Consider the following 26,367-nt stretch of genomic DNA (forward strand, 5'->3'; position numbering starts at 1 on the left):
CGACAAACTTGTGGTGATAACCGTTGCCACGTCGTACGAAGTCAAGATCTCTGGTCCGTTCTGTGTCGGGTTAGTTTCTTTTTCGTTTTATATTCTTCCCACTTTTGTTCCTTCTTCGGTTGGAGATGGAGAAGCTTCACTTCTATGGATTTAGGGATCCGACGACGAAACCCTAGCTCTGGGATCAAGAAATCACAAGGGTGAATAACTCGTCTTCTTCACGTGGATCGTCGCTGATCGCTGCAGCGTGAATCTCCTCCTTTCCTCGTAGAATTCTTGGTATCAGTCGTTTCGAGTCATCATCTATGAGTTTCTTGACGTAATAAAGCTTGATATCTTGCAGATTTTCTTTCACGATGCAATTGGTCAACTTTGTTTTGTAATTTTACGTGCTCGTCTTGATACTGCCTTGTTCTTAGATTGAGTGATCTTTATCTGGATTCTTGAAATAGCTATTTATTTTGGGTTATCCGAGAAGTTGCTTAAATTGTAATAACATGCGTATGTGAGTAAAAGGTTTTTCAGAATCTCCTGAGGATATAGAACCCAAGACGATCTAATTGAGCTATTTTGTGAAGAGAGGAAAAAAAGGAATTGAAGTTGTCAAACTTGTTTCAATACAGGCATTAGAATCCCTAGGCCAATAAATTCTTGCAATAATAGAATTCAGATCAAACAAATGGAAGGCCTTTGATAAGTCTGAGTTGCATAGAGCTGGCAGATTCCTTCAATTGCTGACTGCCACGAGGCGGCATTAAAATCCTTGCTGCTAACTCCTAATTTGACATTTATGAAGGTATATGCATACATTCATGGAGTAAAGGGAAGATTATTTTTCATGGAATCAAAGAAAAACATGCTCTTTTTTTCTCTCCATATACCAACAATAGTGTTGCCCTCTTCAGCTTTGTACTGTTGATTCTGTCGCTAGTTACTCCACTGTTGATTTCTTTCAAAATTATGAAGTATAGACCATGCTAAATCTTCTCCACAATCAGCTATATACTATGTCCTCCCTAGACATCTGTAACAAGAAAAGAAGATGATAACTATGCCTTACCTTTTGTAACTTTGCAATTCTTTTTGGAAACTGAATTATGCTTGTTTTTTGAATGATTCCATATGCAACAGTTGCCATTGAGGTGAAGATCATAAGCAAACAATGGCGCATCTATCACGCAGTATGATTGCTTGTTTGCATAGTGGAAGACTTGCTCTTTTGGCTATTTTGGTCTCTGGAGGAATTGTATTGCAAATTTTGGTCAGTATGCTTCCATTCTTGGTACCAACTTTACGTTGCTGATGCATCACATTATCACATGACAGTTGCTTCGAATGAATCTCATTTATCGTCTTTTATGTTTAGGCTTGTGCTTTGTACGATAATTGGTGGCCAATGTTAACAGGTGATAAAATTAGTTTTTTCATAATATTTTATCAGTTCCACTTGTTAGCATAATCTATAGTAACAACAGTGCAAAATGTTGTTTCTGCAGTGGTGATGTATGTGATTCTTCCCATGCCATTGCTGTTCTTTGCAGGCTCCAACAGTTCGTCACTGATGTCCGGTGACGGAGATGGGTTAGTTATTCCTATGAACATGTTTGCTCTATCCTCAGTTTGTAAACCCTGAGTATATTATTCTTAACTTCTGTTTCCCTTTTCTAATATCATGCTTAGATGGGCAAACTTCACAAAGTTCCTTACAGGGGCATCGGTGGTTGGTAGCATTGCGATACCCTCAATCCTTAAGCATGCTGGTGTCATTGGATGGGGAGCTCTGGCCATGGAGCTGTCTTCTTTTGCTGTCTTTGGTATTGCAATCCTGTGGGTTCTACAAATGAGCAGTGAAGATGAGTACAGCGTATTCTAGGCTGTAGATTTTTCTGTTCATATTATTAAGAGGAAAAGTCAGTACATTCATGTAAAGGAGTTTTGTTGATGTACTGTTTATGGATTTTTGTTGAGTGTTATTTTACTTGATATAGTAATGGATGCTCATTTTTAGACATTGACTTCTTGATGGTTCCACTATCAAGCTCATCTGTGTACTTCTGCATTGTAGCTTCAAAACTATGATCACTTTAAGATCCATTGTTACTTCAATCGTTGATAAAATGAATTGCTTTCAAGTGTATGTTCTTTTAGTTGGTTTGGGAATCCTAACACCATTGGACTTACCTGTTGTTACTTTCTTTTTTTCAATGAAAATATGAGATTCGAGATATACAATAAGAATTTAACTTAAACCTTAGCAAGTAGCATAGATAAAACTCAAATATTGTTACAAGTGATGGTAAAAGTGACCGATGACGGTGGCAATTGATGCAAATTGAAGCACAGAATAACATGGTTTGCTTGCACTCATTTATTGACTGCAAAATATTTTGGTTTTCTTGTACTAAATACTCGCTTACACTTAACTAGGTGTGCACAAATTTTACAGGATATCAGAACACCAAGAATGAAGAAAATGTTAGTGCAAGCAGATTTCTCATTTGGCTGCACCAATTTCAGTAAAGTAGATCAACAGGCGAGATGTAAAAGAGTAATACATTAAAAGAACATCAGGGAGACATACCAGCTGAATAGATCACCTCTATCTAGTAAAAGTGACTACTTTCTGATTCTTCACATATATTAACAAGTAATGTTTTACTCTTATTCAAAGAGAAACAACTAACATTAGTAAGTTTTATCTATTACAATCAGATATGTCAACAGGCCTTATGCTTTCTTCGAGAACAGTGCCTGCAGAAGAGTTCATAAACCATCAGGAACCAAAAATAGGTGCACTGAAGTGATGTTTAGGACATGAGACCAGTAATCGTTATTATGAATAAGATCAGATATGCAATCATATAGAAGAACAACCATGTATATACATAAAAATATAAAGTTTCGAAAGTCCTTTTAAGAGATAATTTTGAAAGTGAAATTTCTGATAGGATACATGTTTTTGACAGAAGATCTAGTAGCACAAAGTAGGTGATCTCTTAATGGGCAAGCTTATCACCTCATAATAATGTGAACCATTAATTTTACAGAATCAGACCATTCTTATCTGATGCACCATCTTAGACATGGTTTTGGGTCAGACCTTGGTGCACAGTGGGCCAAATAAGTGTAGTGTCTGCCAGGTTTGACTCAGCCCAGCTAAATTTGAAATGGCTATTTGGGATACTTTTCCTCCGCTCATCTCTAAGCGTTTTCTTCAAATCAAGTTCTATCATGCCTTTTCTTACTAATTCCTTGCGAGTAAGTTTAAGTCTTCTCCTTCTCGATAGACCCTCTACTGAATGAAATCACTAATTCTTATTGATAAGTTATGTGCTCTTCATTGGATGATGACATCCCTTCTCCAAAAGCAAATCAATATTACCACCAAGCTAAGCCATTGTCCTAGGCATAGGAAAGGCTGCGAACCATTTATTTCAAGTCTTTTGTAAATTTTCATAAGCCCATAACCTTTACACTCATAATTCTGTATAACCTATAACTAACTGAGAGAATAAACTGATAAATTAACTTGAGAAAATATTATATTTAATGAAATGTCATATTCTTAGAAAGCTGCATATTTTGTGTATTAGTCTAACTTCTTATGATATAACTGGTCATGAACAATATCAGAAGACTAGTATCTTTATCATGTTTTATGAACTTAAGAAGTGCAGCTTATATAATCAATGACCCATATTCTTGCATTCAAATAGCAATTAGTGAAATGCACCTTTGGTACTGTCTTGTGTTTTCCTGCATCTCTAAGTAACCTGTTAAATACAAAAGAGAAACAATTTAAGCATAAAAGAAGGCGCTAGATCTGTGGATGTAAATATGTTTCTCTAGCATAGAACATCAAAAAACATTACCTTTTTTAAAGGAACATCGAAAAACATTACTCAGATCATTAACAAAACATCGAAAAACATTACTCAGATCATTAACAAGTGTGTAGACAGGTAAGAAAGTGAAATACTACTGAAACCCCATGGTGCACAAATAAGTACTTATTGTTGCATACTTGAATACAGAAGCAAAAGTTTGTAATTCACTAGTTTATAGATGAAGGAACCACCACTTAAATGGAAAAGGGCACACGCTATGCTCAGATCCCATTTCTGTGTTGATATTTGGATTGCCCAAATGATTTGCCTATCAAAGAGAAAACCAAACATGTGTACCAATTATCTCTGGCAAACTGATAGATGTATTAAGAAGATAAGGATCTTACTTGAGTTCTAAATGGAGCAAAAATCATCTTCACATCTTCAAAAACCTCATCTATAGGTTTTGCAGCATCAACCTAACAGGGAGTCAACCATCACAAGTAAATACATAAAGCATTTTACATCCATTTGTAAGTGGATAAAAGAAACAATTTCATTCTCATGCATCAGCAAAAAGCTCATCATGTGCCAATGCCTGCATGCTAGCAGCTAGCTTGCCTGGTGAATGAACAGCATGCAATTTCATCCTCAATTGGATTAATTGTCAAATAACAATGAGGAAAGCCACTTAACAAATGTAAATAACACATCAGCATCCAGCATCTTATACAGAGTCAGTCTACAAGGATCCAGATAAGTCAATAATAGAAATAAGAAAAGAACAAGCAGATGCTAGTGCTGAGAATCTAAAATATGATAGTAAATAGTACTACCTTCCGAATCTTCCCCTTCCTACCGTAGTACTCAACAACAGGTATAGTGGATTCATGAAAAACTTTAAATCGTTTTCTTATTGTGTCAATGTTGTCATCATCTCTCCCCTAACAAACAGGTGAAGATTAGACCCATCAACTTGCAAACACATGACAAAGGTCTTGAAGAAAGAGAAATATAAACCTGGTTCCGATTAAGAAGCCGCTGCTCCAGTTTCCCTTCAGGGCAGTCAAAAAACAGCACAAATTCAGGCTCAACTTTTGTCTGGCACAGAAAAATATATTACCAATATGTATTATCCCGACTATCTTCTGGATAGTTATAGAACACAGTGAATTTATAATTAACATAGATCTTATTATTATATTAGCTTTAGTAGTGGATCACAGTCTTACAACACTCTCAAATGCCACACGATTTTCTTCGTTCCGTGGAAATCCATCAATAAGAAATTTGTCATTTCCACTTTCAAGCATAGCCCTTTGTAATAGCTTAACTGTGACCTCCGAAGGTACAATCTTTCCTTCCTTCATCATGTTCTGAATCATCGTACTGAAGAAGCATACATAAGTATAAGGATGGAAATATATTTTTGTCATGAGGAAGTAAAACAAAATAAATGTCTGAGATTCATTTTCTGTGAAAAATAAATGCAAACAGCAGAGAACTCAACAAAAGAAGGGAAGAACAGTGATAAAATCTAACTTAATTATGAACAGGATAAAAAATGTAACTTCACATAAAAACTAAAAAAATAAGGTAAGGATGATCTTTAAGAAGTGCCAAGTGTCGCTCGATACCCAAATTCTGAACCAGACTTAATTTCTGCACGTAGAAGATCACCAGCACTAAGATGGGTGAAACCAAAGTGTTTGACAATATTTGCACACTGTGTGCCTTTGCCACTGCCAGGCCCACCTGCAGTTGTTTTTAAATAATGTATCATCAACTCTCAAAGCTGTACATGGAAAATAACTGAGAATGGCAAAGGGAGAACTTGGCTTAATCAGCAAATGAGTGTTCTAAAAGGAAGAGAAAGTTGCAGTTACAAAGTGTGACCATTCTATGTACTGAACAGACAGATTACCCTGATGATGGCTACTAGCTTAAATAGTTGCTATGTCTTGGTTAATCAGAAGAACAAACAAACAAATCATTTAATCATGGAGGTTAAACAGCACAGTTTGATCTCTTCTATACAATACACATTTCCTACTGTTCACATCTCTCTGGTCCTTCTGAGTTCTGACTACCTCGCTCTTCAGAATTAGGAACTAGGATTTGGGAGGAACAATTCTACAACTGAACATATGAGGAACCGCACAGTCCTCATGTCTGAGGCTCTTTCTTTTCTAAGCAAACAACTGTGGTAATTTTGTTGCACCATAAATAAAAGCACACTTCTTATTAACATGTTTGCAACCAAATAAAAAAACAGAGATATCGCACATATGATTTACAAATCAGATATCACCATTTATGGCAAGGAATTCATACCTAAAACAAACACAACAGTGTTCTTGTTGTAAATAGGAGATCTCCCGTTATAATTCTGCATCAAAGTATCAAACAAGTTCATGTCATTCTTGGCACTTAAATAAGTTAAATGTTTAAGCAAAAAAATAATGAAGTATGATTTTCTGTACTTTAACAAACAAAATTCCTATGGAAACAAGTAGACCAATAGGTGACAAATCTTACAGACAATAGAACGAAAGGGATTTCTCAAACAATTCATCTTCTCATACCCCCAAAATATTGACTATGATCAAAATCTCATCAGGAGATTACAATTTTCATCTGCTAGATGTAGTTGGAACTTGGAAGTAGAAACTTTGCAGAATAACAAGAGAAATTTGTTGGACGTAAATATTGTTCTTGCCGCTGGTCCCACATCAAGTGAAATTTATTTGAGAAACCCTCATACATAATATTTATTAGTCAAATAATTCTCATCTAGAATACGAGATAATCGTTAACTAATTCACCACGTTGACTGAATTTAATTGATTTGAGTCGGTTATAGTTTCCTAATCTAAGAAATTTTCTAGTTTTCTACATACTCTGGGTAGGGTATGGTAAGGATAAAAAGAGTTGTAATGACAAAGGAATTTAGCCTATCCCTCACCTATAAATAGAGAGCACATATAATCGGCAATCCCTAGTGCATGATATTCAAGACGTGAAGACAATTGACATTCTATCTACTATGTCAACACGTAACTCTGTCATTGAAAAGAAGTTATGTCTCTGTTTTTTTAGGAGACGGGCAACGAAGCCTCACGGGATCCACCTTTTCTGGCTTTAGTTTCACTCAAGGGTTCATCAATCAGGCTGAACGCTTGCATCATCCTTTGATATGGCTGGACCGGAACTCAAAATAAAAAAATCTAAAATTGAAATGGAGAAGCTTTTTATTTTTACTTCATTTATTCAATACTTCTTCACTGATACGGTGAAAAAAAAAGGATTTCATTTCACTATTTTGACTAAAAAGAAGTAAGGAACCATGGCACCCGATCTTAATAAAGTATTTTACTTAACAAAATTATCCTAATTCAAGTTCTGTTTGCAAGTATGGTGTTAAATCTCCACATAAAATGCAACAGTGGTGCAATAAAGAAGCAAACCGTGTTCACGTTTACCTTAGTACCCATGAAAGCCAGACAGATTTTCTCGACAATAGACCTGCAACCAACCATCATAAGAATCCCACAAACCAAACTCTGATACTTCTTCAACTAAACTATGGGGAAAAATAAACCCTTAAAAAATGGCATTTTCATTTTCCTTTTACAGTTCTACTTCACCAAGTTACGGTGGCGCAATTAGAGAAGGCTAAAAGGACGAATTCGAACCAAAGAAAAAAAAAACCATGAATACTCTGAGAGAAAAAGTACAGTCAAAACTCAGCAGACTTCGGGCTCCTTCAAGAAAACTGCGAAGAAATCCACCCTAACGAAGCCAGCGAGCCCATGATGAGTCCATATAACGCGAGAACATCTTGCAAGCATCCAAAGCTCGAAGAATCTCAAAAGGAGAGGAGGGGAAATCGCATCCGATCCAAAGAGCTGAATGCGGAAGGGAACGAGATCCGATACCTGAGAGGGATGGCGCAATTCGAGTTCCCAAAGTGCTTCTCTTCGAGTGTTGAGTGGAATGGCGGTAGAAAGATATTAGACTTTATATGTAAGGATTTTTAAATAACTGCCACTACTTTTACTTTTAAAATATCGTAATCACAGCTGTATTTTTACTTTCCTTTTATTCCGAGAGCCTCATATAATAAATATTTAGAGTTTGAGTTGATCCTACGACCGACTTAATTGTAAAATCGTGAATACTAATTTTACTAAAATTAGCTAATAGTTATATTTTAATTTATTTTTTTTAAATATCTGATTTGCTACTAAAATGTTTGACTGTTATGATTAATTTTTAATAAAATATCTCTAATATATTATGATAAAAGTTAATAAACATATATAAACAACTACAATATTAATTTTTTATCTTCTAGTGTAAAATGTTTTATCAATTTTATCTTATATAAAATAGAATACATTTCATTGTGCTATAGTATTGATATAATAATGGATAGGTTTTAGAATACTTTTAATTTTTATGCAAGGATAAAATAGTGTTTTTAGATCTAAGTAGTGTTTTAATTGTGATTAGTTAGATTTAACTAACAAAATAGTATTGAAAGAGCAACAATTATTTCGGTGTCAATTATGATATTTTAAAATTATATAGTAGAAATTATGTAAACCTAATAATAATAATAAAAGCACTCTCCAATTTTTAAAATAATAAAAATGGGCTAAATTAATGCACTTTATCAGAACAAAAAATACATTTATAGTGTAAGAAAATAAATATATTCAATTTCAAGAGCTCATCTTACCATTACCATTACCAAAATATATTAGTTTTTCTTTTGTGCAAATAGCACTTCTTGAGAGAGGAAATGAAGGAAATCATTGTTGTCCACATGGCAAATTAAAATTTTTAATCTTTTGATCTTAAGAGAAAAAAAGCAATCCGCATTTGGAGATATTTGCAGATCCACTCCTCCATTTCAGATATATTATAAAAAAATAAAGAAGTTGAGTAGCATTCACAGAATATATTTCAATTTTATTTTCCCCCTTTTTCCACTTATCTACAAAAGGAGCAACACTCTAACAACATAGTAGTGAAAAATAGAACAATAACAATGTTCTGAAGGTGATCAGATATCCTACAGAGGAAGACTTTAAAATTTGCAAAAGGTCAAAGGATAAAGAGTATAGATAACTGATACATAAGAATGTGTTGAATAATGATATGGCTCCAATGTTCTTTCAAACCGTACATTAGTTCAAAAAATGATGTGAAACTTGAAAAGATACACTCCATCTCTCAAGAGAACTATAAAAAAAAACACATGGTAAGAACATATTTTTCAAACATTCTGAAAGCATTCCTATCAGTAGTCAAATAAAGAATATGAATGCAGTGCGAGAACAAACATTACAAAGAGAACTACATATACAAATGTCACCCAAATGGTGAAGGAACAGGTCCGGCTAAGGAATCGGATCTCTTGATGCCACCCATGCCACAGATGATACATCCAGGAGTTGAAAGAGCAGAGAATTTTGCACCACAAAGATCACAAACATCATGTCCGATGGTTGAGAGGCGGCTAAGAGTAGCAGCACAAAACTGAGAGGGGTCTTCAAATGGATCTATAGATTTGTTAGATAGTCCTCTCTGGACACATATATCGATAAGGCTGCGCAGCTCATCTTGCTTGCTTGGGGGTGCCTTGGAGTTGAGGAGATCAAGCATTTGTTTTGCATAGGCATAATTTTGCACCTCCATATTCCGCTTGATGGCAGTTCTTATGCAGTTGATCCGGTGCTTAGCTTGGAGGGGCAGGGAAGCAAGATGGCGAGACAGTCTTGCCATCTCATCTTTCGCACTGAGTGCACTAGCACCTTGAACTTTCTGCAGCCGAGCAATTTCCTGCAACAAAGTTGAAAAGAAAAGGTGATATCATGGATATTGCTGCTCATGAGAAACTGCATTATAGTATGATTGTATACTACTGCTCATTTATTCAATTCTTCTAATAATAATCACCATTCTATCAGATGCAAGTAAATCCACCAGCCATATACTAATCTAGCCACATTTGCCAGCATGGTTAAAAAAAATATATACACTGCCAGGGTTTTTCTCTGGCTAAAAAATCCATCATAAATTCAAACAATTTCACTTACATTTCTATTAATTTTCTCCTAGCTCCTCTTTTATTAATTAGAAGCCAACTATGCACAGTTGCACTCTTTTCTGAAGTAACATGTGTCCTCCAAGCAACTAAATTTTCAAACGTCCTCTTATTTAGTATCCAGAGGAAGAAAGAGACTTGTCTGAAAGAAGTTGAACATGGTCCAGACTTCGACATTAAAGATTCAAGCAAGGTCATTTTTGCAGTGCACAAAACTTTTTAACTATATCATATGCATCTAACCTATATGTGTTTTCTTCTTTCTTCGACTATTCAAACACTCATTATGCATCACCATAAACATCTTTCAGGATAGAAGCATTGCTGAAGAATTATAGGTTATTGATCAAGCACACAAGTAGTCTGAAGGGAACTCCAACAAACCACTCCAGCTAGTGCAAGATAAATCTGGACATATTATTTCCATAAGGAAAACATTTAATTGGCATGAACGAAGACAATAGGAAGTTCAATAAGTGAAAGAATCCCAATTCAGTTGGTACAGGACACTTAATAAACTTGATTACCAATTATTCAATAATGAAAGCAGAATAGAATTATCAAGATACAGCAGGTCAAAATTATGTGTTTTGAATGAGAATCACCCATGTCATACAGGATGTAACTACTACTATTTTTGCATTACTTTAGTTGAAGCCCTGCAAACTGAAAAATTAGGGTAAACATAGTAAGAGCAGTTTCACAAATTTAGCCAAAAGGAGAAATGGTATCTAGAGTTATGAAAGTTACGTGTAGTATCGCAACGGCAATCTTGTATTGAGCACAAATAGTGGCTTGGGGTTTAATATCAACCCCACGTGATTGATCCTTAGCAAGAGCCAAGAAAGCTTCATCCAAACAAGATAATGCATCAGGAAGTTGATTCTGCTCAAGGTGGGCAAGACCAATCTTGAAGCATACTGAAGCAGCAGCTCCACGAGGTACCTATAATATGAGCATTAAAGATACAAGTTGTGAAAAAGAATGTAGTTGACTTCCAAAATTGGAGAACGCAAAGAAATCTTACTTGGCCAGGGCGCACAGCAGTAGGCGGAGATGGGGGACGAGGAACAGATTGCATGGATCCTACAACTCCAAGTGAACTGAGATCAATTGGCTGTGAAGAGACAGAGATGGCAACTCTAGGAGGAAGAGGCTGGGTCTGTGGGGGGATTCCACCACCAGGTAGTCCAATTGACTCATTAGGAATATTGAGTTGTTGAGGAAGTTGAGGGGGCTGTAATGCTTGAGGTGGGACTCCACCATCTGGAAGACCAACATCAGTCATTACGTTCTGATTCGATGTTGGTTGGTTTTGATCCACTCCTGGAGCACTTTGGGTAACTCTTGTCAAGTACGTCCCTGGAGGGGGCAGTGAAGCTGCAACTTGTAGTGATGAAATAGTATTTTGGAAGAAGTCCTCTGGTATGGGTCCAGCTGACACTCCCATGCCAATAACCATTGGATTTGGCTGTGCTGGTGGTTCTGCTGATAAAGCATCAGACCCAAACAGATCCACAGCAGTTGTTGGCACAGTTGAAGCAGTAGCAGGAACTGGTGGTGTTGGCATCTGTGAAGAATCTTGGGATGGAAATGATCTAGTCCTAATTGGAGGGCCTAAACCTAATTGTCTTGTGGCTTCTTTGAGTTTGTTGACATCTACTGTGGTTGCAGCAATTGGCTTATCACGGATTCTGATGAGTAGCTTTTTGTTTTTTGATGTCGTATCATCTTCATCACTGCTGCCACCATCAACAACACCAGACAAGGACTTCTTGAACTCTTCCTCCGCTTTCGCCTGCTCATCTGCGGAAGCAGCAGGAACCCCCAATTGCCTTGCCAAAGAATCCCCTACAGAAAGAATCTTTGAATCACCATCAATGCTCACTTTACTCTGCTTCAGTGGCAGTTCAGAAGATGATGGAGGCTTGTTTTCACCACTTGCTGCTGTGAATGCTTTAACCAAGCTCTTTTCACTTACCTCGACCACATTGCCCCTTCCCCTGATCATACCCAAGTAAACACCAATATGTTCTGCAACAATGGAAGGAATAGGACCTTCACTAGTTTTCATGTATGGCATAACCTCCCCTGATAGCTCCCACTGAGGTATATTCTTCATATTAGTAGGTGTTTTGATCTCCCAGTTCCCACCACCCCACTCAGGACCTTTAGGAACCATACTTTCGGCAGCAAAGTTAGCAAAAATACCCTGTGTCCATCCAGTGGAACGAATTCTCAAAATTCTTTCACAATATCGTCTTAGTTCTGAATCTGTAGCAGCTTCTTCTAATTTCTGCGCAAGGCGTCGCATAGCACTAGGATTCAAGTGACATATAAACAGATCAAGCATGCTTTCATGATCTGCAATGACCTCAAAAGTCTCTTTTGCGGCATCAAACTGACCATACCTGATCATATAGTGCTCATTACTTGCTATGCCCATTATAGAAATAATGCATAGTGGAAATAGATGGCTTAAACTTCTGGTTGCTATAAGCAGAATAAAAAATAACTAAAATTTCTATGTGAATAAAGTTTTCAACCCATAAATGCATATCTATGTCTATGCTTAGTAGGTTGGTAATCAAGCATTTGTATCCATATCCAAAAAAGAAAGATGCAGATGTGATTTTACCACTAAATGATCCATATCCCTACCGGAATCCAAGTGCAATTTTGTATTATCCGTATCCCAAAAAATTTCAAAATTATTATCTGTATCAGGATCCTAATCCAGGTCAGATAGAAAATTTCTCCCACAAAATGATGGTTAAACACAAAGCTACAAGTCAAACAGATCTGTAGTTTTTTTTTTTTTTTAGGGAGCCAATAAAATCTAGATGGTATACCATTCAAGGAAGTACTTAATATGCATTCAACAGTATTCTAAAATTTAAATACCACTAACTAGTTGTCCATGCTCAAGCCAATATGGCATACCTAAATAGTTTATTCAATCGTTCAAAAAAAAATTCTTTCGTTTGTAAACAAGCTACTTCTGCCACTTTCTGGTATATTTCCTTCCAGAATACACCGAGCATCTAAGTACCTTAACCATTCTGTGCTGATAATTAATAGAAACAATCATCAGAGAGCATGTGCTTCCTTAGTAAGCTTTAATCTGGAACCAGAAGACAGAATCGAAAAATCAAGCTTGATAGAAAATCATAGATAGATAAGGAGGAACTATAATCGTAAATCAGTAGTCAATGGTCATAGAAGATATCATATATTAGGATATGTACATAAGTCAGCATCCCTGACCCCACTTATAATGTTACTCTAGATGTTTAGGAGCACCCCTGACCCCACCTATAATGTTACTCTAGATGTTTAGGCATAAGAAAGGATTTAAATAGTAAAGTAGAACATACTTGATACATGTGTATCCCAACAGCCGAAAACGGTGGAATAAATATGAAGTAGGAGGGCATTGAGGGTAATCTCTAGAGCGCAAAAATTCATCCTTCAAAATCGATAAGGCAGTGGAGAAGCGGAGAGCTTTGATTGCATAATCACAGCGTAGAACCTAAGATGATTTTGAAAATTTTCAGTGGAACAGTTTAAAAGAAAAGCAAGGGCTTTGAATTGAATAACAGTTAGCATTCACCTGTGTGAATTGAGGACTTGCTTGGGATAAAGATACAGCAAGGTCTCCACAAATAGGGGGGCCTTTGGCCAATATATCCAGAGACCTCGGAGTAATGCGCAAACTGTCAAACCTGCAGGAAGAACATTGAGATTATAGACTTACAAGTAATGACCAATCTGGATAAAGGGAAAATCTCATGTAAAAAGTTATAATGGAATATTAACAGAACAATTGCAATAAAGATTGAACAGAGATCAAGTCATCTAATTTGACACCATCACAGATTGGATAACTCAGATAACTCGTTACTCTAGTTGATCATAATCAAGCAAAGGAACTACCTTGATGTTATTTGGTATAACACCTCCGAAAGATCAAGTTTCTGCTCAAAATGTTGCTGCATTGTGGCAAATCCAATGAGGAGAGGCTCTAGAAGACCTACAAGACAGCTCCTAATTTCAACTCCCTTTTTCTGTCTCGGATTTATCTCCGTTGGGTTGGCAAGCAGTAGACGGTCATTCAGAGAACCAATTAAGACTGCATTTCCAAGGTATAACATGGTTCAGAATAAATGAATGGTCAGAACGAGAAACAAATTAATAGTGATCCAAACTGTGAACTGCCTTATTACGGCCAATGGAATCTAAGATATTTAGCAGAACCTCCAATAGCGGAAAGCCATATTGAAAGAGAAAAATATAAGCACTGCTCTTTATATTCGGTACTGAAGTACCATATGTAGCATTGCCTTGCATATGACAAGATGTTTGAGTCAACACAATGTTCATGAATCTATCAATTGTCCACCTTATAGCAGTTGTACAAGGGCTACAAGTTACTGTAAGAGAAGTCATAAAAGCAACTATAGCACAAAGTTTCAGAGCTAGCAATCGACTTGAATCTTGATCATAATATAAGGAGTACAACAACTTTATTTTTTATGCTGATGTGAAGAGTTCTAGGTTTATTGGTTTTCATAGGTTCTGAAGGTTCAGGGATTCAAATTTTGAAACATTCAGATATATACTCTCCTAGCACATACAGGTAGTGAGACCTTTTATAGGAAAGATTCACATTTTCATCCTTTAATATTTTTGTTTTCCCACTAGAAAGAGGGAAATCAAGTGAACCTTACCCGAACATGGAAAGCTAGTCGAAAGGATGCTCCGAACTTTGTTATCCCATCCAAGCATACTAATTGTAGCTGCAGTTGAAAAGAGAAGAGCTGGCCCAACCCAAAGCAAAGAACGATAGTACAAAGCAGTTAAGTGTTCAAACAAGCAGCAACACAGAACACAAGGTAAAAGCAAACTTAGACCAGCATAAAATTAAAAAACCAAAGGATATTGATGGCAGTCCTCTATCAAATTTAGTTGAACTGCTAGACAGGATGTCCAGATCAGCAGAAGCAATCAGTACTCTTTGACTTGTCAGTATTCCAGCAACATAACCTCTAAGAGTCTCTTGCCAGTGAACCTGCGTAATAGTGCCGAATGGCAAAAGAATACCATGACTATTTCCAATTCCTACTTCAGTGACATACAAAAGAACAATATACCTAGCTACATCAATTAGTGAAAATCATACTACTAAAATCTATTGTCAATTAGATGCTACACAGTTGGTTCTCAACTTCTCATGATGCCACTAGCATGCAGGCTTACTGTTTTCAAGGTGCTAGTTTGATCAATCCCTATAAAGCACGAAAAAGTAATTTGATAAATTCTGAACATAATTCTAAATTAGTTTTTAAATGCTTCAATTTTGGTCAGATTTCTTGGCATAACATCAACCATATATTAATCTTATCGTAGATATGACAAATTGACAATAAAATGGAATCCTTTTTTCCTTAATATGACAAGTTGACAGCTAGAAAAAAAAGAAACGTAGTTCCGGCTTCATTTTTTTCAGTTTGTCACTTTGATTACCATATGAAAGTCATAAGTCAAAACATACTGAAATTACAGTAAAATTATGTCAGTAAACTGTATTATTGTTCATACTTCAGACTGCCTTATTCTCCACACGAAAAAAATATAATGTTTGTAGCTCAGAAAGTAAATCAGTAAGGCCAAGAACCTGAAGAACAGCCTCATTTGGTTTCATCTTAATGAACTTCTTCCCATCAGTTTTTGTGGAAATAAACTGCCCATCATCAGTTGATAGACGGTATCCCTGAAGAAGTTTCACTAGCCCAATATGCTTTCCAGATATGGTATACAAAATGGTTGACTCTACAAGAAAGACAGGCACAGCAGTCAGCCATATTTAAACTAACAGAGGGCTCTGAAGAAGTCCCTCGCTATCACTATCTGGGAAGAGCTTGATTTGACACACCTAATGGAGTTGAAAAAATGCGATCAACCTCTGCTTCAAAAACAAATTGCAGAGGACCTTGGCCTTGAGTTGAGCCAACTTTAGCGTCAGCAAATGAATTCTCATCAAGGGCTCCATTGCTTTCAGTAACTTTGTTTTCAGTAACTTCCTTAGAGGCAACCCCTGGCAGAATAAAAAGAGCAAGACCACTCTTGTCCTCATCCAGAATAGCATACTGATTTTCATTAGGACCCATAAGTGCTGCATCTCGGCCTACACAGAAAAAGAAAGATGTCAGAGTAAAGTAGCAAACATGCCAATATGCAATACATTTCAGGAAAGATAGCAACCTTTTATTGAACTTCCTTTGCTATTAACTGACTGTAGATCTGTCTGTTCCCAGTAAAGAACAACTTCATGCAGCAACCCACTTGGACCACTTAATTCAAAGACCACTAGAAAGAAGTGCTGCTTTGAACTGTAAAGCATAATCTTTGGAAGGCATTCTACATTTGAGGGAATCTGAAAGGTATTGAATATTGATGGATAAATGTCAAAGAAGATAACATAATGAACTGTCAATTTATACTACAACAATAAGGGAATAAATGAAATCTCTCAGGAGGTATATAGTTAGTACCGAAGAGTAAAGTTTCTTATAAAGATTATCTGCTCCTGAAGAGATGTTATATGCCATCAGATTGAACCCATCTAAATAAAATGCCCTGACAGGATAATGAACAACGCGGTTCTCCTTGTTGAAAAAGTTCAGCTCTAAGTGATAAGGCTGCAATTGTGAAATTGGAGTTAGCTAAAAGAATAACAGGAAAAATACAGCAGCAAACTGATTGATCTTTCTAGTGTCTACCTGACAAACAGGAAGATCTCGCAGAAGATGCCTAGGATCTGAAATTGTAATGAGAGGTAACCGGGATATTGGACCACTTTTTGCATGTCCCTCCATGAAATGCTACATGAATGCATGTGAGGAACAAGATAAGCAATAAAAAAATTCTTGTGAAGTTGATCATGTTAAATCGCGAAAATTAGGTAACTTAGATAACTATGGAAGCAGGACTAAATCAAAAGGAAACAGTGCATGCCTATATTTAAAATTAAGTGACAGACGTGCATGTAGCATTGTCTTCAGATTATCAGCTCTAGGGCCTAGGCTTGTTAAAGTCATAGAATTCCAACTAAACCAATTATGATAAACCTGTCTTTTTCAAAAAGGGAAGCTTCAGTACCTTTAGAGAATGGATCTTCAGATTTTACAATTTCTCAAAGAAGACTAGTGATAGAGGAGATCCACTTGAAAGAAGAAAATCTTGCCAAGTACATTAGTATCATCAAGTAAAAGATGACGATTTCAATATGGTTCACAAACTTTCGGCATTTCTTACAGTTTTGCATTCAATAAAATAAGGAGCTTCAAAGCTACTTGTTTTCATGAATCATCATAAAAGAACATCTGAAAGCAACATTTTAGAAAGGAACCGAGGTAAGAGAAGCATACACTGTGAAGGAACGCTTTCCTTGCAATATCTGAGATGGTTAGCTGACTTTGGCTGGAAAATAGGAAATGCGAATCAATCACGATCACAAGCTATTAAAAAAGATAAAGTCTACAAGAACATCAATCTTCACCAACTAAAGGACATAAAAGAATGGAAAATAGACGAGCAGCACAGTTAACATCATCTAGTGTTAAGTTTCAGATACTATTTTAATGCTTCCTATCAAGTAAATCTTCCCTCTTTCAAAAAAAAAAAAAATCAACTAAATCTTTTGGGAACCAAAAAGAAAATTCATTCTTATCCAGAATTCCAGATCACAATGCACAGTGATAAAATCATATGTACATTCCTACAACTTATTAGGTCAATACTTATTTACTGGACACATGGAGCAAAAGTATAAAGCTATTTATAACAATTGTACTTAAAATTAGGGTTTTCAAGTATCGACATAGGGATCAGAATCGGCGATCTGAAAAAACGATAAGTATCGATAGAATCGGTCGTTTGTATCGACCTGTATTTTAAAATAATTTTTAAAATACAGAAAAATTATAATTTTTTTAGAAAAAATAAAATAAGATATAAATATAAATTACTCATATATAAAATCTAAATACTAAAAAATAAATAGTATTTTCTCAATTTCTATCTCTTCCCATTTCTACCATTCACACACTCTCTCCCACCCCACCCCACCCCCCCCCCCCCCCCCCTTCTCACACAAATTAAAAAAATATTCTTACATTCTCTCTCACTGATTCTTTCTCTTATCAAACTCTATTTTCTACTAACTCTCTCTTATCAAACTCTCCCCTACTGACTCTCTCTTATCAAACTCTTTCCCCACTAGCTCTCTCTCTCATATCAAACTCACTCTCCCACTAACTCTATCTCCAACTCTCTCTCTCTCTTATTAACTCTCCCTTAAAGAAAATATTATCTCCCTCAGCCTCTTGCTCTCTCTCTCTCCCTCTCCAACATAGTTTTTTTACTTTTTTTATTTTTCTCCACATCTTTCTCTCTCTTCTCTTCCTCTTTCTCTCTTCTTCCCTCTCTGTCTTACTGTCGCAATCCACAAACTCTCTTTCTTCCTTCCTCTCTTTCCCTCTCTCTTGCTCCCTCTCTTTCTCTCTTCCCCTCGTACCGATCTCGGGCAGAATCAGCCCCCAAAACCAGTCAATAGACTAGTTTCAGCCCGGAATTGGGATCAGCCAAAACTAGGAGCCATGCTTAAAGCAACATGAAAGATCATTATCCGAGTCCAAGCACATTGATTAATAAATCTCCACATGACAAAGATATCAACTAGGACAAGTCTGCTACAAAAAAGAACAAGAAAAGATGGCCAGTAATTAGTTGCAGTATTCTACGCAAGTATCAAAAAGTAGGCCAAACATCAAATTTTAGTTTAGCACAGGAAATGGTTCTGCTCATTGAAACAATAAATATTTATATAGCTATCCAATATGAATAGTTTTTGCTGTATTTGACCTCCAGCAATCTCAACAATCTGAGAATGGTGCTTCTCCAAGAAATCAGATGTTTATGTAATCCTACATGTACAGAATTGAAATTGAAATGCATGATATGGAGCCTCTGGCAACTTACCCCTTAAAGTGATGCTCTTGTAGCTGTGTCTGGAGCTGATGATCTGCCAAAATTCCTGAAGAGCCTAGAGCTGAAAGTTTTTCCTTCAAAATAGCAGCTGCACAACAACAAGGAAATTAAATTGTCAGACACAACAGATGCCATCATGTGTAGTCTAATGAGAGATCATACATTTCATAGAAGTTAGTCAATCTGATACAGCGTTGAGAGAAAATATAAAATAAGCAGATAGACTTGAAGATCAAACAAGAGAATAGGAAATCCAAGTCTGTGTGACACCAGGAGACAACTAAAATGCAAAACATGATATGGTACTGCCAAATATAGATACAAAACCTTGCGATGGAGATCCTTTTCTTAGAGAGAATGGCTACTTATATGGCATTACTCATAACATATTGTAAAGGAAAAGAAAATTATTACACTGCCATGTTTTATAGGACAAGAAAACAGAAGTTAGAAGGAAAAACAATGAGGAGCCATGCAGATCTTTTGGCTCATTAGAATGCTAAAGTATTTTACCAGTAGATCCTCTTGCACTTTGAAGGACTGCAAAAAGTTGTTTCCTTCCCTCCCTTGTGTATGCCGCCCTATTTTTTGCATGATCTCCACCCGACATATCCTGCTAACAAGAGATGATGTTCCATAATTTGGTAGGGGTAAAATTGTCATTTTCAGAGAGACAGAGAGTTGCGTGCTTAACTGCGAATATCAATGTTGCTAAATTTAACTTTGGGTGAACTGCAAAATTTCTTATTCGAGGTAAAGGATATACGGCTTCTCCATCTTGAAGAGAGAGAATCTGAGTAATGTCTATAGTTTCAATAGCTGCAAAATGTTGATAAAAAGCAACGGGAAAAACTATTCAGAATAATAAACAAGGAATCAAACACAGATCCAAAAATTATTCTGTTTGCTAATAACAAGCAGCGTCAAGCATCATAATATGATGTATAAAGAGGAGTCTGAAACAAACTACCAAAAGGGTATTTAAGATAATTAAGATGACTAGTTCTTAGGAATCAAAAGCAAAATGAGGTCGTTGATCTTTTAGTTCTTTTAATAAGGTAGTGGAGTAGATGACCTGCATGCTCAAAAAAATTTGCTTGCATTGGCTGTCTGTTTGGGTTGATTATTACACGTGTCTTCCACACTTGAAGTGCTCCATCCTTGGAAACTGTCACAAGTAACCGCAGTGTAGACAGCCACGAAATAGATGTTATAGGATGAGAGCCAGCCTGTGTACTGAATAAAAACCAAACGCGAGTCAGAAACAGGTTATGGAATTTGCTACAAGCATTATCTATAACAAAATGAAACAGAAATATATCAAAGTATCAAAAGTAGCAGTATGATGTAGTGAAACATGGATAAATGGTTGACAGATATTTAAACGAAAAATCATTTAGAATATTAAAGAAGAAACATTTAAACAAAGAATGAAAGGAGACTAAGCCAAAGGACAACAAAACTAATATATTTTCATTGCTACACGTTGACCTTTAACTCAAAAAACCTAAGACATCTTAGAAGCACAACATTGAAAATTTTAAGTCAGAATTTACATGATATAATTTTGAATTAATATTTGAGGCTTCATATAACAGGTAACTTCTTGAAGTATACACTAAACTTATGCCATAACTGGCAAACTTGTTTTTATTAAACTAGTTTTGCATCTTGTAAATTTACATGGGGCAAATTAATAAGGAAAGATATGGCAGTGCTTGACTTGACTACAGTGCACCGAATAGAGCTGAACAGAGAAAATTCATTCATATAACCAATCCCAAATTGTTGGGGCAAATGTTTGTTTGTTATTGTTGTTATATTCTTGCATCTTTGTATAGAGAAATCCTTTGAGCCAGTCATGCATTACAGCATTACTATTACATGAAGTATATTATTTATGCTTATGAGTTCCTCATTCAAATACTACTAAAGGATGCTCTAGTGATTTGAGCAAACTGATTCCGACCAGCTCAAATGAACCAATCAATCTTGTTTTTAGGGTCTGGTTAGGTGCTTCATAGCCAAACAGGCCTAGCCTACCTCTGACACTCCCTCTTCCTATGGTGGGTTCTCCCTCCACCACTCTCTCTCCTCTCCCTTTTTGTGGTGGATTGCCCTTTGTTTTCTCTCACGCAAATAGCCATTTCACCCTCCTCTCTCTCTCTCTCTCTCTCTCTCTCTCTCTCTCTCTCTCTCTACACTCAATGTCCGGTATCAACTCCTTGCTTCAAATTCTAATAGAAAACAATTATGTATAACACCGTTAAATTTATCACGTAGTCTAGGATACCTAAAAGGACAATAGATAAGTCCACAACAAGCATATTTAAGCTTAGGCAAGTGACATCCAGTGAAACCGTCAAAACTAGCTGAAACAAGTTCAAACCTGACTTTAGAAACTTACATCTTTGACTCAAAGCACAGAAATTGGAGCTGACAGAACTACCAAAATCTACCGAACTGCATAGAATTTAAATCGTATTCCATTGAAATTTCAAATCTCAACGAAAAAAAGTCAAAAACAATGAGAAAAATCACAACGATAGCAACTCATTAATGGTCCAAGACATTCTAGTTTGTGCTTCGAAATGGTCTAATATGCACCTATTTACCAAAGCTTTTCCTTTCCTGATAATTTCATTTTGAATAATTGCTCTTAATCCTTGTTATTTACTAAATTAATTTCCCTTGGAAAATTTTAATTAAGAGAGTATATAGTTATGAGTATAAGGACTTACATGCCAATCATATTTGGCCTCTCAGTTGATACATCCCATGCCAAAAGAGTGCCCTTTCTATCACCAACAAAAATCCATTCCAAGGTTGGATGAAAAGCAAATGCACCAGCACCAATTAGCTTGATTGTATTATCAACTGAAAACAGAAGAGTAGTACAATTTACAAAGAGTACATGCTGACAAATTAGAATGTATAGAACAGAACCGCAATTCAAATCTTACGTTGTAGGGTATAATTGACAGCATAAGTTTGAATATTGTAAGCACGAATCAAGCCATCAGCATAAGCTACATACTGGAAGAAATATCAAATAATAAGAACCACCAAAGGAAACACCTTGTTTTGTAAGTATTACACAGTGTTCTTTGATCAATAAAAGAAGAGGTCATGCTTACCAAGACAGGGAGACGAGGATGGCATGCAAGGTTGACAACAGGCTTTTTAAGATCTGTCTTTATCTTTGTTGGCGGCCTACCCCCCTCGACCGTCCCAACAACTTTACATGATCAGAAGATATAAGACTACTATAATAACCAAATTGACATTTGAATAGATCACATGGAGATGAGCAAACCTGTCACACTCATTCGTCTGTGAAATCCGAAAAAGACCACAGGCTCAAGAGGCGTCAATGCCATATGAACTTCCACATCCGAGGAAATGTGTTCTGTCCTTTTCTCAGGTGAATGTAGCACAAAGGTCTGCTCAGTGTCAAAATCACAGGATCTGATGGTACAATCCTAGAGGTGAAAAAGTCAGATGACATATCCAGACTCGCAAGTAGGGAAAGAGTTACTCTATTTGAATCTAGAAAACATGAAGCAAAACCACCAACATAAAATTGTTCAGATGTGGAACTTATCACCACTAAAAAAAACTAAGAATTGTGAAAGACATGCACAAGTCAAAGATATAAAGGGTCAGATATTTGCCTGCTATATCATCAAGTAATACACACAAAAGTTGATCTGCAATAAAACCTAAACTCAGCAGAACTATGATACAGTATGTCAATGCATTAAATTACATGACATGGTTGATTGTCATAGTTTTTAAGATTTCAACATTATTATGGAACAGTCAATAAATATATTCCAACTCCTCCAAAATCAATCTACTACAAAAGCAGGACTCCTACATAATTTGACTCAGTTTACGATTCCAAAACAAGAAAAATATTGTCCCAGTCCAAGACCTCCATCAAAATAAAAACTTGGAGTCCCATAGAAACTTTCAAAAACACAAAAAGTTTCCAAAAGAAAATTCACATTCCCATAATAGATTTCCTCAAAATTTCACATATGCTCCAAAATAATACTAAATATGTGAGTCTTACTGTAAAAATATTAATTTGTTCCTGAATTACTGAACCTAATAAAGTACCATAAAGTTTTGGTATCTCCTGACAATATCTAGGAGACTGACATCTGCGTTGATATCATCTTTGTGTGTGCTTGTTCTTCATTGTATCAATGAAACTCGTAAGAGATGAGATTGTAGGCCTATGTACTTCTTTTTCTCTTCTATTCTTCAAAAGGCTCAAGAGATAGGAATTCATGTCTGCATCAAGCAAAACTATCAAGAAAGTCCTATAGACGACATGTGAAATGCCGAGATGAGGATAAAGATGACAAATTTTAATTTTGGATTTGTCCAATCTCTAAGATAGGTATTCATGCTTATATTCACAATAATTTCAATCATACGTTTGTTTAAAGCTGCACCACGTTACTTGGAACTTACCAACACATATAAATTTTCAATTTGAATTGGTCAATCAGTATACATCAGTATGGCCTTTGTTTCATGCTTGTAAAATGGAAATTTGTGACAAGCCATTTTTGTCCAAAGAAATTAGTTTCAGAAAAAAAAAAACATAATAAGGTAAATGGGCTTTACCAGCTTTTAAGAATTTTACCAAGGTGGAGCCAACAATAGTTGGATAATCACATCAACTGTAATTTCGAATATAATTGTAACAACAATAATAATTAGCAATAAAAGATGTTGATATAACTTGCATATGTAGTAAGTTAAATAAAGTCCTCCTGAACTAACCTCAAGAATGGAAATCAATGCACGCCCACTGGTGGGACTATATGACATACGAACAACTCGAGCACCAATATTGATAGAAGCTATTTTGCTTCCAGTTATTGCATCGTATTCTGGAATTAGGGAAATTAACTGAATTAGTAATAAGCAAGTACACAGATGAAAAATCAAATACCATAAAGATATTACCTTCTACTTGGTTCAAAAATAACAAAGAAAAAAAAAGGACGCAATTTTACAGACTTCTTGACCGTAAGGGAAACAATAAATATCAAAAATCTCCCCAAGGAGCCTCTGTCTCTGAAGAAGAATAAGAAACTTTGTTCTTAGCTAAAACTTCCACGCTAGGGGAACCAATCCATCGCATTTACGAGAGTTAAAGAAGACACAATAGCAGCTTGAACTTGTGCAAGTTTCTTTACGAGGAAAAAGAAAGAAACGACCCACAAAAGCAATAAAGACGTGTCACCAATTTCAAGCGACTCCAATATACTCAGCTATTATCCCAACTGACAAACCATCATCTCAATTGCTCTTCACAAACCACAATTTCAGAAGGAAAAAAAAAAGAAAAATCAATCCGCAAGCAACAAGGATTCTCACATCAATTACTTTTTTGCAATCTGAAGATTCTAACTTCGAAGAAGATGTCTAAATCAGCTCAGATAATCCATCAAATTCGATCAAAATAAACAAAACTCATCCCTCAGAACTAACAAACCAAGAAAACCATTTCGATTCTCACCTATGATGTAGGTCCCGATGGCCACGGCGATGACGGCCTGCGTGGGATGGAAGGCGGCGGCGTGCGGTTGAAGCGGCTTGAGGCCGCGGCCGACGTGCCTCAAGTCCAAATGCTGCACCGTCGCCCACTCCATCATCTTTAACTCTCTCTCTCTCTCCCCCTCCACCAATTACCTTGATTCCTATCTTTTCTCTTGGATCTCGGCTTGGGCCCTCAGTCAGATCCTACTCCTCCTTCGTCCAGCTCAACAACCTCCATGGATCGATTCATTCAGCTCAGATCCACCATACCCTGCGGAGGATCGAGAGGGTTCGGTCGATGATCTCGAGCTCAGATCGGTAAGAGAGGTCGCTGAGAGAGAGAAAAAAAAGAAGACAAATATGAGGAAATAAGAGCGGAAAAGTATTAAAGTTAGATTACTTGGACCGGACCGCGGGGGTCCAGATTGATTGAACCGGACCGGATCGGGAATTGGTTCGGTACGGGTCGAGACGAATTTACCATTCACTCCCTGAACTAAAGATCTCATTGATTTCATTATTTGTAAAATTTATTCTCTCCGATATATATTTATATAATATATAAAATAATTATAAACTATGTAAAATATTTATGAATTACGTAAAATAATTATAAATTATGTCTGTAATATTAAGCATGAATAATAAGAGTAATAATTGTAACTTATAAAAGATATAACTTCGATTGTAATTAGATAGTTATTATATTTTCATATTTGGTGAGAGAAATGAGAAGAGAATATCTAATTAATACATAGTATTTGTATTTCATTGTGTTATTCTTTTTAGTTTTAATACTAACATGTCGAATTAGACCTAAAATATATTTAGTGAAGCTAATAAATGGCTTATATAACTCTCTCTCACACACCTTTTTATTCTATGGTTGATTACAGGAGACAAACAAGTGGAAAAAAAAAGGCTTGTTCGAGCCTATATAGATGTATTGATATTAACTCAGATACTATAATTCAACCTCTATATATTATATTTGGATAAAAATATAACTTCAGTTATAATGACCGATAAAATCTTTCTTATAATTAAGAAGGTTATGAGTTCAACTCTAACTCCAAATAATATTATGGAGAAATTATTTAATAGTTCAGTGGTTTAGCTTAAATAGGTTGACGACCCGATAGTGTGGTTAGCTTTGAAAAATAACTTGACAATGTAATAATTTTGAGCAGATTTCAACAGCATTTGATTCGAAATAATTGTTTGACGATCTAAGTATCTCTATATCTAAAGAGGGTCAGTCATTTATTCGGCTCATATCTAGTTTTCAAGATCATGAACGAGTAAAAAAAAAAAACTGATAAAAAAAAAAAAATCAAGTGTATCCCCCAACAAAACTCTTATATGAAACTGAATTTGGTCAAATTTTATCCAACTCAATTCTACCCATGTCCATAATCCATATATTTCACCATTAGGAACAGATTCAGAAATATAATTACATACATACTTTAATATTTTTTTTAACATATATATAACAAATGAATTGGTTACTATTACATGCATTCTCTCAGTTAGTTTAGTTATAATCATCAAACTTTAGTTAATATTCACTCAATTTTGAATTTGTCTAATTCCATTCTTCTTATAATTTGTATCTTCATTTAAGATCAGATATATATTCAGTTAACCTTAATATAATATAATTTTAGTATTTGTCTAATATCTTAGCATATATCTCTAATATCTATATCTTGGACAAAAATATGAATCTAGATATGTGTCAAATTAGATCTTCTCATAAACTTATTTATCCAAAGATTTCACCTTCCAAATTTATTATCCGAAGGTTTG

General features: G+C 35.8%; 3 protein-coding genes across 7 annotated transcripts; 1 reads left to right on the forward strand and 2 right to left on the reverse strand.

Moving 5' to 3' along the window:
- The first annotated feature begins 109 nt into the window (after positions 1–109).
- LOC140770362 (vacuolar protein sorting-associated protein 55 homolog) lies at positions 110–2,011 on the forward strand. 2 transcript variants are annotated; one of them, XM_073111525.1, is made up of 5 exons: positions 110–279; positions 1,132–1,261; positions 1,367–1,406; positions 1,542–1,581; positions 1,681–2,011. In XM_073111525.1, the coding sequence occupies exons 2-5, from the start codon at positions 1,163–1,165 to the stop codon at positions 1,871–1,873; spliced, it is 372 nt and encodes a 123-aa protein (XP_072967626.1). In that variant the 5' UTR covers positions 110–279; positions 1,132–1,162; the 3' UTR covers positions 1,874–2,011. The 2 variants fall into 2 exon arrangements, with proteins under 2 accessions (XP_072967626.1, XP_072967625.1); XM_073111524.1 differs by having other exon boundaries at positions 111–279; positions 1,497–1,581.
- A 528-nt stretch (positions 2,012–2,539) lies between these two features.
- Positions 2,540–7,811, reverse strand: LOC140771283 (UMP-CMP kinase 3-like). Of its 4 annotated transcripts, none has more exons than XM_073112764.1 (11): positions 7,766–7,811; positions 7,310–7,352; positions 6,162–6,216; positions 5,465–5,582; positions 5,060–5,216; positions 4,848–4,928; positions 4,664–4,771; positions 4,235–4,306; positions 4,079–4,155; positions 3,734–3,773; positions 2,540–2,751 (listed from the first exon to the last, which is right to left on the reverse strand). In XM_073112764.1, the coding sequence occupies exons 2-11, from the start codon at positions 7,319–7,321 to the stop codon at positions 2,728–2,730; spliced, it is 744 nt and encodes a 247-aa protein (XP_072968865.1). In that variant the 5' UTR covers positions 7,322–7,352; positions 7,766–7,811; the 3' UTR covers positions 2,540–2,727. The 4 variants fall into 4 exon arrangements, with proteins under 4 accessions (XP_072968865.1, XP_072968863.1, XP_072968864.1 ...); XM_073112762.1 differs by lacking the exon at positions 7,766–7,811 and adding an exon at positions 7,565–7,693; XM_073112763.1 differs by lacking the exon at positions 7,766–7,811 and adding an exon at positions 7,548–7,615.
- Positions 7,812–8,954: 1,143 nt separating this feature from the next.
- On the reverse strand, positions 8,955–24,894 carry LOC140769625 (uncharacterized). The gene is made up of 24 exons (XM_073110406.1): positions 24,536–24,894; positions 23,794–23,903; positions 22,310–22,475; positions 22,131–22,231; positions 21,957–22,029; positions 21,735–21,870; positions 20,069–20,229; positions 19,688–19,812; positions 19,507–19,606; positions 18,985–19,081; positions 17,373–17,424; positions 16,725–16,826; positions 16,497–16,643; positions 16,207–16,378; positions 15,878–16,129; positions 15,620–15,774; positions 14,885–15,013; positions 14,673–14,790; positions 13,879–14,074; positions 13,556–13,667; positions 13,320–13,474; positions 10,970–12,353; positions 10,693–10,887; positions 8,955–9,677 (listed from the first exon to the last, which is right to left on the reverse strand). The coding sequence occupies exons 1-24, from the start codon at positions 24,669–24,671 to the stop codon at positions 9,207–9,209; spliced, it is 4,845 nt and encodes a 1,614-aa protein (XP_072966507.1). The 5' UTR covers positions 24,672–24,894; the 3' UTR covers positions 8,955–9,206.
- Positions 24,895–26,367: the final 1,473 nt, after the last annotated feature.

Source organism: Typha angustifolia, chromosome 11, assembly GCF_048772165.1.
Source record: "Typha angustifolia cultivar Huaian chromosome 11, ASM4877216v1, whole genome shotgun sequence".
Classification (NCBI taxonomy): domain Eukaryota; kingdom Viridiplantae; phylum Streptophyta; class Magnoliopsida; order Poales; family Typhaceae; genus Typha; species Typha angustifolia.